Below are 12,492 nucleotides of genomic sequence, written 5' to 3'. Positions count from 1 at the left end.
TTAATGATAATTAAAGAAATAATTATTAGTCAATGGTTATAGAGATAATTTGAAGTTTATAATTAATAAAAATTGCTCATATTTACTTAATATTAAAAATAGTTATCATAAACATGTGGATAGAATTTGTTGAAAAATGCAGAAATTTTCAATAAGATGTAGAATTTGCTAAATATCATAGATATTTTGAAGAAAATGCATATATTTGCAATAAAATATACGGTAATATACAAAATCATTAGCAATACGTATAACATGCATTTAAACATTAATGACTATTAAATATATTTTATTTAATTCAGTTTGCTTTTTTCTGCAAAGCTTTTTGTCTACCTTAAGCTTTCAACCATCATCAATAAGTCATTAAAACTCTTGTTTTTTGAAATTGTTCATTTTTTATCATGCAATATATGTTTTTATTGGACTTCAATGTTATAAATTTCTTTCATAGTAAATTTTATTTTTGTTTCTTATGATGTTTATTTTTATTGATTATAAATACCAAATATTACTATTTTTATATGTTTTCACCATGTGAAGAAGACAAATCAAGGATAAGAGGAAGGCTTAAGTTGATGACCATAGACTCAAAAGGTCCAAAGCATGGTATTGGTGGAGGGAAGAGATGAGGTCTTTGTTAATCAATTTTTTTTTTTTTGTAGTTATATTTAGAAGTATTGAACTCAATAGTCATTTTTACTTAGGTTGGTATCTTTGTCAACAATACCAAGTATGCAATTGAAACTTTGAAGACTAATTTTTGGTTAAGAAAGGAAGAATTATTTAATAACTTAATTAACTAATTAAATGTAATAACTTAATTTATTATACAACACTCAATTATCCATATGGTATATGGGTGTGAATTTCTTTTTTTCTTTTTTTAGATTCATGAGGCTAGACAACGGGATGTGAGTTAGAACATGTCCAGGCGCCAAATAATTTTATTATAATTAGTAGTTTAAAGATTCATTAATAAAAATTCAAACTTAAGTAACAAAACCTTAGCACATATTGCATTAAAAAAATTCACGTAATAATATTATAACAATTATAATTAATTATAATTTGGATAAATTTAAATTATTTTTAATTACTTGGAATAAATTTGAATAACTTTATTACTAATTAACAATACTTAATAAATCTCATCTGACCAAAAAATAATACTTGGATTGGACTTGAATTAGTACATCCCAATTGGAAATGTCACAATGCTCCTTTTGCTTCAAGTTCTCTTTTGCTTCAATTTTAATTCCCTTCATCATTGTATTGGGTAGAGGCTTTTCTCATACATCACACGGGGCCCTACTAATATACATTATAACAACTTGTGTTTATCAACCAACTTAAGGCAAGGATGGACAAACGTTTAGCCTCAAAGCATTTAGGTTAAATCTTGAAAAATGGCACTTAACTACTAATTACCCAACGGTTGAAGCCTTTACCATAGCATTTCCATCTCTTTAATGAGCTTGGATCTTCTGTTTCCCAATATACAACTCTACTGTCCTCTGAAAAGGTGTGGGTATGATTCTTCTGAGTAGGAGATCCGGATTAGAATCCCCTTAGTTGGAAAAGTAACATACAAGGACCTCCCCTGGGTTTTCTGACAATCGTAAAAGCATCCCCTATATTTTGACCTTAATAAAAATCTCCCCTAATATTTAAAAAAAAAAATGTGTGAATACCTCCTTTTCATTATGTGCCAATTAACGGAAATCTTCAAATCACCAAAATACCCTTCATTACTATCAGCTAATGTGCGACTATCAATTAATGAAGGACATAATTCAGTTGGACTTGATTTCCTATGATTCCAATGTTTTAAAAACCGATTCAGAGGTTGAACCGATTTTGCCTCTGGGTCACGGGTCACTGGTTTGACCATTCGGGTCAAACAGGTCAGGCTGCTCCATTGATAATATATGTTATATATTATTATCAATAAATAATATATTGATAATATATATTATCAATAAATAATGTATAATTATGTTTTAGATATGTTATATGTATTTTTATATTTAATTTATGTTTTTTTATTTTAGTTTTTAATTTTTTATTTATAAAATATTAAAAATTGTAACTTAAGGCCAAAAAAGATATTTTTTTTCATGAAAATAGCGGGGCAAGAAGCCTATGGCTCCTTGAGACACAGATCTTGAAAAGTTACCCAAAATTTAAAAAAAAAAAAAAAAAAGAATTGTCCCAATTGCATATCCAAATCCAAGTACAAAGTTATTGCCTCCAAAAGTTTATATGCATTGAATGTGCAACCCATAACCCGGTGATTGGATCTAACAGGTCAACGGTTGAAAGAAAAAGAAACCCAAAGCTACCATTTTGATTAGTGAAGAAAAAGATCCAGCTGATGTGGCAATGAGGTAGCCAAGAAGACAGAAAATTTTCTGTGCAGAAAAGATCTGACAATGAGGCAACGTGCTTGTTTTCTGAACTTCAGCACCTGGTCTGATGGTTACTTTCAAATCTTTTTGGCAAGATGTCCTCCAGTTGTGCCTTGTTTTGTACTTAAACATCGACACATGAGAAAACTCGGGAGGTTTTTATGCTTTACCGTAGTTGGAAATGAACTAATTCTAGCACAGTTTCCAAGGATAAAAGACCGTCTTTGGTTTGATATGATGGATTATAGAAAATAAAGCCCCGACTGTGTTTTTTAGACTGATCAGACTGTAAGAAAACAATTTTTCAAACTGGCTTTTAGAAGAAGCGCTTTTTTATTATTAGGCTGATCACAACCTACTTTTGTTTACACTTTACAATTTATTTTTTGCCAAAGTGAACTGAAAAGCTTATTAGAGCTTTTTTGTTTTTTACTTTTTGATGAAAAAAAAAATTCCGTTTCAAGCTTTTTCACCAAAGTTCTTTTTTATTAGCTTTCGATTTCTCCAATTTGAAAAACACAAAGCCCACAAAGCCCATTGGAGAAGCTCTCCCACAGCCTAAGAAAAAAAAAGTTGAGGAATTTCTTAATAACTATCCCTCAACTTTCCGTTTTTCTATTTTCTACTAAACCAAACATAGATTAATTGTGCATAGTCTGCATGGTTGAGCGGTTGAGCCCCAAATGTTTAAAATCCAAAAATTCACAACAATGATTCCCCCATCAGGAAACCTATCATGAATTATTTAGAATTGCAGGGACATAAATCGGAAATTTTCAGTGCAAATGAATTCAAAACAAAAAATATATATAATTTAATAAAGAAATGGAGCTTACAGCCCGGTGCCAGTATCAATTGGTTGCCCAAAGAGAATTATTTATACACTACTTATTGATTTCAATTTCCCAAGCATATAATGGCCTCTTTCTAGCCAGTGGCTTTAACCATAATGCCCTGCTCAACCAATAGAGATGAGACTGGGAGTTACGATTTCAAGTAATCCCTTTGGATTGTCCACGTGGACCCAATGTCCAGAGTTCGGAAGAACATGAACCAAAACACTCCCCTTCGATCCATATGCCTCACGGGCACTAAGGCTCTCTAGTCGTTCAATCACATCCGAAGACCACCTATCACTATTCTCCGCACGCACAATTGAAATCTCTAACCCTTCAGGTGGATTCTCCAATAGGGACCAATAGCTGTTTTTCCTGCAAGATTTATTTGTAGGGTTGTGACAAGTTTGAGAAAGATGCTTGAAAAAGATGCTGGAAATAAAACTGAAAAACCAATAACCAGGGTGACACAGAAATTACATGTATGAATTGAACATCTCAACAGCAGCTTGGAGATCAAAAGCCCATGTCTCATGTTCCCCACTCTTCTTTAGGTTGCTCCCAATCCATTCAGACAGTGACTTGGAGAAACCAAGCTTAGTCATGTGGTCCACAAGCCACCTGAGAACAGGATATACATCATCTACTGTATCAAATGCCTGACATGTCAAGAAACTAAAAGGGGGAATACTGGAATGTGCAATTATTTGTGAGTGGAACTGGAAAAAAAGTGGTTAGAGAGAGAGAGAGCAAGACAGAAGTATGGGTATTTAAGTAACTGTTCTACAATTACCGGTAGTTTCTTCTCTTTAAACTTTTTATTACCTGTTAAATTTACAAAATGATGCCCTTACTAATCTAGTTGAGCATTTTTGGAATATGAGAATATCATGGTAAAGAAGATGAAAGTTGAAAAACACTAGAATGAAAGTCACTTACGGTAATAAATGAATGTTCTTTTGGTAGTATTGATTAAAACACATCATCCAAATACCAACTTAAACAGTTTTTGAAAAAACATGGTCACCAACCTAAACCTCTTCCAGATTGACTTAAGCTTGGCATTCGTTGTGGCTTTCTATTTAAAACATAAAAGTTGAACTGCTCCTTGTTTCTAGGTATTAGAATTTAGAGCCATAAATACTCATGCACCAAAGATAATAATGGCTTTTTGTAACTCAAGTAATTTGTTAAAAATGATGAGGAAAAACCCTTCATATAGGAGTAAAGAAACTTAAACATTTTTCCCATCATACATATTGCAGCAGGTTTGGCTATTATATCAAATTAAACTTTGACGATTGTTGCTTACTACCAAGATAATGCTGTAAGTGGACAAAGCATAACTAAGATTTCTATGCATATAAACAAAATAGCAATGTCCCAAGATTTGATGGTTAAACAAATCCATCATCGAGAACCATACTCTGTCTCCTACATTATGGGTGATGGCTGCCCAACCACACCCATGTACAGTCAATAAACAACAGACACAATCAAGTAGAGAGACAAAGATATTACTTCCTTGATGGGATTGATGAAGGTAAGGTCTGCAATGTCTGTAGAACCTTCTCTACTTCTCCATTACTGTCATCAGAGCTCACTTGTCCAGGAACAGAGTCCAACACCCACAACTGTTCTGCATCAGGAAAGCATTAAAACTTCGTATTAGAAAATAAAATAGATATTTGTTACCTTGGAATAATTAAAATGGCATATAGGAAAAAAATGTTTTACTACAAAGTTACTTCTCTGTTTAGAAAAGCTTAGAATCGGGGGATCATACAAGTCGCAGGCATGCAATATCAATGTCATATGAACTCTATTGATGTAGGATATGAGTGTAAATTTAAACTATTTAAACAAATTCTGCAAGGAAGATGGGCTAGCAAAGCAGGGAACAACCAGAGACCAACCATACTGGGATCTGAATCCCCAAATGGGAATTTGTAAATCACGAGGCTAACAGGGGCTAGGCCAACATAACGGTGCTAGGCACATCACTGATTGTATGCCTTTCTTTTCATAATAACTAATAAAACTTCACATGTTAATGATCCAAAAAGTAATAGATAATTTATCAATAACAGAATTTCATTAGAAATATTAAAAATTACAAGATAGGGAGAGGTAAATTATCTTAACTCTCCACAGACAAACTATAATAGATAACAAAAGCTACAGAGCTTCAAGAGGGTTATCTTCAAATAGAGAAGGAACTTGATGTGTCAGGAGAGTTAAATCAGCAAGACTTGGAGAATGGTAGAAAGTAACTGGAGCAGCCAGCGAAGGAGGTGTATTATAGAAAGAAATACAGGATAAAACCCTTAGAATGAAAGGAAGATTTGGGAGGAAGAAAAAGATGAAGATGTTGAGGACAAAGTTGTGATAGATGAAACTCATATGGTAGAGAATTCGGTTGATTTGGAAGAAGTGGTTAATAAAGAAGTAGAGGTGAGTAAAATTTTGGGTTTGTTCTTTTTGGGTGGGGAGGAATTTGCAAGGATGATGATGTCCAGAGAGCTAGAGGAAGGAAGGTATGGTAAAAAATATGTAATGAGTAATATGGATATAGTTGGGAAGCAAAGTTTTCAAATAGCTTTTGATTATGCAAAAGATGGTCTTCTAGAGGAAGGACGGGAAGATGTTGTGATTGATGGAACTACTGTGGATTTCAATTCTAGTGTTAAGATGAGCTGTGAAGTGGATGGTGCAAGGACCATGTAACAAGGGTAGTTTATGATAAAAAGATTGCAGGGTTTAATTTCAATACAGCAAGACATTGCAGAAGTCAAAAAATCATTGAGATGTTTAAGTTTCAAAAGTTTTTAACAGATTGAAGAGAGGCTTATTTGGGATTAGCCCAAATAAAAAGGTGAAGAAAATTAGGAAAGTGTTGAGAAAAATTGGATATTTTTGGGTCTTGGAGGAGATGCTTTGGTTCTTCTATTGTGGATGTTTTTTTTCCGGTGCTAGAACAGGAGAATGGCTTCAGTGGATAAAGAGTGATTAAGTTGAATGATGGTCTTGTGATTCTAGGATGGGGTATGGGGAAGGTGGTGGTTTAGGCATTTGTGTTTTGTGTTTGGTGTTTTGTTTTGTTTGAGGCTGGATAATTCTATTGGGTTTCAGTGATCTGTGTGATGGTACTTTTTTGTTTTTCTTTTATTCCCTGATGATTTATCCTCACCTCTATTTTATTTCTCTTCCTTTTTCCTTTTAAAAAATTTTTTATTTATCTTCAGAGAAAAGGATCCAGTGCATATAGATGCTTTTATACCTATTTTCCAATTCCCAAAGTCCAATGTCATTTCTGAATTACTAATATTTTGCAAAATTAAATTAAACTTCTAACGTATATAGTTTTTTGGGTATTATTTGTTCACATCATTTGCATATGTTAAGAGTGTTAATGCTATAGAGTATACTGTATATTCCAGAAAGGACTACATGGTATCAAGTGCCATATCATGCATGTATCATCTGCATGTCTGATACTGGTCCACTAGGCATGCACAGGTATCCAAATATCAAATATGAGAGGATGAGTATAGGCATACAAGATAACAACTGCAGCCACCCCATCCTAATAAAAATCTAGATGATGAGAACAAATAGCCCCTCACAAAGTCTTTGGAAGGTGTTTGAAGTTCATTACTTACTTTATGTCCTTTACAATTAGGACAGAAAAGTATCTTGGAAATTTACTTTATGTCTGGAGTCCAGCCACTTGGAGTGATAGATCTGGTTTATGGCAGGTATCTTGAACCTAAGAAACCAGAAAAAGAAGAGAGAAAGGAGAGGAAGAGGAGAGAAGTTCAAACAGGGAGAGAAAAAAAAAGAATACTCTTCCTATCAGCTAGATATTATTTATTAGTATGGGAGAGAGGTATAATCACTGTTATGCCCTGTTTAACTGTAGGACAAGTCATTTAGAATAGGGGTATAGCTGAGAAACAACTCATACTAATAATATTGGTAAAAAGACTACTCTACCCTTCTACACACACTTGCTAACATGGTTCAACTTCAATTCTAAGTTTGATGGATGGCCACTGGATCAATAGGTTTCAACTTGTTCTGATTTTGGAGTATATGCAATCTTGTAATCAAGTTTGATAGCCACTGGATCAGTAGGTTTCAACATGTTCTCTGACTTTGGAGTATATGCAATCTTGTAATTATAGTGAACAACGTTCTACCTTACACTCATTCACCTATAAATTTTTCTCTTCTTTATGAAGCTGATGAATGGAAAATTTAGAGTTTTGCTACTACAAGCTTCTGCTGTAAGGTAGAACAACACTCATTCACCTATAAAGTTTTGCTGTATGAAATCACCTAGAGGTGATTTCTATGAAACTTCTAGTGTAATTTTAGGGTTATTCTCTTTAGTCTTTACTCTCTTGTTCTCAAGATATATACATATATATATACATATATATATATATATATATATATATATATTGATCAGTTTGTTCTCAAGATTTTTATTCTTAATTTTTTGCAACATCTGCTAATGAATCATTGATGAATATTCGAAGCCTAATCAAACTCTACTGTTGCGGTTTGACTTGCATCTGCAAACTAGTCTGTCGATTACCAGGAAACATGTTGGTCTTCCTACCAATCAGAAAAAGAAGATCCATAATTAACAGGAAAGTATCCTCCTTTCGCAAATTACAGGTGCAAATGGTTTGACCCAATTGCTAAAATTTCACATTTTCGGCCCCCCTAACAGCCCAACAAATGGCTAGGAGATTTCACTCCGGGTCACAAAGAAACCCATTCTTATTGATAAAAGCTATTTTTTAGCTAATATCTGAACAGCTGAAGAGCCTTGAATCATGGTAGCAGTCCACTTGATGGTATTGATGATTATGTGCAACAGCTTGAAAAAGAAATTCATAATTAGCAAAATTCCACGATTGAGTACAACACCATGTTCAAAGTTTGTCTTTGGGCGTAAAAGAAGTATCCTGGTGGAGCTAATTTATCTAATATTATAAGAAATAATCAAAGAAAATACCTGCTTGGGCAAGGTAGCAGAATGACCATAATCTCCACGAGCACAACTCTCCACAAATTGCAAAGCAACTTTTCCACCCATTGAATGACCTATAACAACATCTGGCAAAGACCAACCTTGACTCTTGACCAGATTGGCCAAATCCCTTGCAGCATTGAACATATCATGAGGTGGATTTAGACCTTTTATCTCAGAAGATCTTCCATGGTTTCTCAAATCAACAAGAACCATCCTCCAATCTACATAAACATAAATGGTTCAAAAATCACAAGGAAATGATACAACTAATAAATAAAAATTAAACCCCAATTTGCCAACTCAAGGAGAAAAGTAGAGAAATCAATCAAACAACGAAATCTAGACATAAGCAACCTTGGAAAAGAGACTGATTAAAAAATAAGCAAGCAAATTTATATACAAGAAACACAGATATTTATGAGAAAATGGTAAAACAATGAGGTACCAACCAACAGAAGATGTAGAGCTTGCTAGTTTGGACACAAGATTGCGAGAGAAAGATCTCCAATTCCTCCCAGATCCCAGTAGTCCATGAAGAATGAAAGCTGTCGCACTGTACGGTCTCTCAGGATTAGCTTGAATCTCTTCATACGCTAGGGTTTCCAAAGATCTCGAATTTAGAAATGCTTGCACTAGATTTCTAACGACAACAGAAGAAAGGATTATAAATGAGTTCAGGTTCTTTATCAACTATGGTATTCCAATTAATTCTTATACAATCAAAATGAATGTTGCCATTATGACAAAAATCTAAAAAGCTTAATTTGAGCCCTATATGTAGCAAGTCAGCAAAAAGTTTTGTAACCTAAAATGCAGATTTAGTGAAGACCAAGAGTTTACGTGGGACAACAATATCTAGACTAACTGAATCCTGAAAGATTTAAGAACTAAGTGTTAAACAGTGAATGCCAAATCAAACTAACATAATCTGATATTTGTTGATGAATAAAATCAGAACATTAGCATTTCATGTGTGTTTTGGTATGCTCCTGTGATTTACCCCTTAAACTGGACATTTATGAGACTTAAGTTAGTTTAAAATGTTCTCAGCCATTTGATAAACTTAGGGCATTTATCATGCCAAGGCTGACACTGTTGTACTATCGAATTGGTGAAGCAGTTTGCCTCAACTTCTAGGATTAGACCTAAGGTACAATAAATGGGTGTTTGCAGAAACACTGAACAAGGACCATTTCTAATTATGCCCTGGACCTTCGAGACAAATGGGAAAAATCTGGAATTGGTGAAGCAGTTTGCCTCAACTTCTAGGATTAGACCTAAGGTACAATAAATGGGTGTTTGCAGAAACACTGAACAAGGACCATTTCTAATTATGCCCTGGACCTTCGAGACAGATGGGAAAAATCTGGAAAGTCACACTTAACCCTAGACTTGATAATGACACTATAATAAGTGATGGATTAGGTTGCTTTTGATATGCCAACCAATGAGATTCTCTAAGGGTCAAATATCTAAGTATGTTGGAGAAATTTGAAATCCCCTGAGTGGGTGATCATTGTGAAAAGAACAGCCACTTTGTCAAACAAAGAGAATATCCTAGTTTACACTCTCCCTGATGGAAACATCAAATTGTTGACAGTGGATTTCAACTCGTTTTGAAGTTGGTTTTGCAAAATGTATTTATATTTATAAATAGTTTGTTTTATGAAAGGGTTTGCAAAAGGCTTTAATTCCAAGATCCTTTTGAATAGAGAGTGTGATATTGTATTTTACAATTAGGGAAGAAGTCCTTCCCTACGGTAGTGTATAGATACTATGGTCTAAGAGGTTAAGAGCAAAAGTCTTTTAGCTGAAACCTCATGGGCTTATTTCACAAGTTAGACAAATGGATTTGGATTCATATGGTGGCTAAAACCCAAATCCCACTTTTGTTTTAGAGTTGGGCCAGTTCCAAGCCCAATAAGATTAGGAGGTGGTTCACTTGGTTTAACTAATGAATTCAGCCCATGTGTTTCATTACATGAACCGAACCCACATGGTTTAATGTGAGAGCTTAATGGATCCCGCACCATACAAGGATCAGGTCAAATTGACTAGTCAAACATGTGAGTCAAAATAATTTTAAAGTTTTGATGCAATTCCAAACAAGACTAGTTTGAGTAGTTGCATGCCTAGTTTGACTAGGACATGGGGTAGTTGCATCTTTTGGGTCAAATTGGGAAGGATTTGGATTCTCACATGATTCCAATATGACTAGAATTGTTTCCTAATTAGAAACTGCTAATTTAGTTAGAAATCTGATTTGGAAACTCCATGTAGGACTCTAAGCATGATTATCATCAAGTTTCCTATCTCCAAACCCTACTTCAACCAAGGCTGAAATGGGAACCTTTTCTCTCTTTTCTCTCTAATATTTTCCAGCAGAAACAAAGAAATCTCAAGTGATTAACAGTTGCATTCAATAGAAGATATCAATTCACACAAAAAGACTAGATCAAGTTCTTGCAACATGGGTTGTGCCATCTTCAGCTTGCAACTCGATTTTGGCCAGATTCTTGGGTGTGTATCACCACTTTGGGAGCTATGTTTGTGGTATCCACATCGAGTAATGTTCCCTCTTCAATTTCACCTTTCTTGAGCTGATTAAAGATTTAAAATTTACACCAATTTTCCCAGCAAGGTTCGACCTTTTGTGTCAAAATCAGTTCACATAACACTAAGAGCCTACATTACCCAGATATGGCAAGGACAAGGTGTTAGATATGAAACTTAGACTAAAAATTGAAGTATCTGACACATGGCACCCTTGCATACAGGCATCAAAGCTAAGAACAAGTTCAGCTCTCCAAGTAATAAGCAAGACCATTTACCTGAGAAGACTGAGGGACCAGACACGCAAATAACCCCTATGGTTGTAGCCTTACAAAATTAACAACTCATTATCACTATTAGAAACGCTCAAGAGAAAAAATGAAGACATCAAAAAACAAACAAATCACCAATAAAAAAAGGTAAAGTCTCAAATACACCTATTAAATATCACATGCAATGTTACATTTTCACAAACCATACATGCATTAATTCAAATTCTCAAATATATAATAAAGAAGATACGAAGCTTACTTCCCGTAAATCATCTTGTCCTGATTGTATTTCCTAGCGAAAGCCATCAAAGAAGATTGGATAAATCCTCCTCGAAGCCTCAGAACCAGATGCAATGTAGACTCTGCATCAGCAGTAGCAACATAACGACGAAACCAACGATAGAAACCCGTTAAAAATGCGAAAGGCTTCAACAATAACTCAAAACCCTAACTGTTTAGAATTTAGAAAATTAACCTTTCTGGATGTTATAATCAGCAAGGGTTCGGCCATCTTCTAGCTGCTTTCCGGCAAAGATCAATCGCTGTTGATCAGGAGGAATTCCTGTAAAACCACCACTAAGAGCAGTAAGTAACCAAAATAGTGAGAGAAGATGCACAAGAAAAAACGAAAGTTAGAAACTGGCTTGGCCGAAACTTGAGAAATCAGTTTACCTTCCTTGTCCTGTATCTTTGCCTTGACATTGTCAATGGTGTCGCTGCTCTCTACTTCTAAGGTAATCGTCTTCCCCGTTAAGGTTTTCACGAAGATCTGCATGTTCGCGCTTCTCTCCAACTCTCTTGCAGTTAATCTGAGAAATCAATTAACTGGGATGTTTGATCACAATTATGAGTCTATAATAGAAAAAGAGCAACAATTATGTGTTCCGTAGGCGTTTATTGAAAAAGCCACGCCACATAAACGCCGCATATGTCTTCACGATTAATTACTTGTTTGGTTCTCGGGGTTTGTTGAGTAAATGCTGCCATATAAGCGCCCCATCATCAAAGGCGTCGTTATGTGCATCTTGCATCGTACATTTGCAAATTCTGTGTGTCTTTCCCATTTCAGGAAGTCCCCTAATGAATAACCATTTATTAGCACTTTTGTTGATGTGGTGCCTAAATGAGGTCTATATGTCATAAATGCTTTTATTAATTATTTTTCTCGATTTTGCAATTACATCAAGTACAAAACATTTATTCAATAAATGTCAAAGGAATCAAATACATATTAAATGATAAAAAACTGAAACTCTTTAATTTTTGTGTATGAGAGCGTGAAACACACGCATGCACAAGAGCATGTAGAAATTGATGATGGTTGAATCTGGTGAAATCAAAATACATATATGAGAATAAGTAATTAAAGTATTAAG

General features: G+C 34.5%; 1 protein-coding gene across 1 annotated transcript; it reads right to left on the bottom strand.

The window, feature by feature from the left end:
- Positions 1-3,198: 3,198 nt before the first annotated feature.
- LOC148852364 (alpha/beta-Hydrolases superfamily protein) lies at positions 3,199-12,178 on the bottom strand. Its single transcript, XM_088946675.1, has 8 exons — positions 11,789-12,178; positions 11,592-11,678; positions 11,376-11,478; positions 8,741-8,931; positions 8,274-8,512; positions 4,766-4,878; positions 3,725-3,865; positions 3,199-3,619 (listed from the first exon to the last, which is right to left on the bottom strand). The coding sequence occupies exons 1-8, from the start codon at positions 11,889-11,891 to the stop codon at positions 3,367-3,369; spliced, it is 1,230 nt and encodes a 409-aa protein (XP_088802801.1). The 5' UTR covers positions 11,892-12,178; the 3' UTR covers positions 3,199-3,366.
- Positions 12,179-12,492: the final 314 nt, after the last annotated feature.

The sequence above is a fragment of the Nelumbo lutea genome, chromosome 5 (genome assembly GCF_056320005.1).
Source record: "Nelumbo lutea isolate HS-2025 chromosome 5, American lotus-T2T, whole genome shotgun sequence".
NCBI classification, from domain to species: domain Eukaryota; kingdom Viridiplantae; phylum Streptophyta; class Magnoliopsida; order Proteales; family Nelumbonaceae; genus Nelumbo; species Nelumbo lutea.
This window is presented reverse-complemented; position numbering and strand designations above follow the sequence as displayed.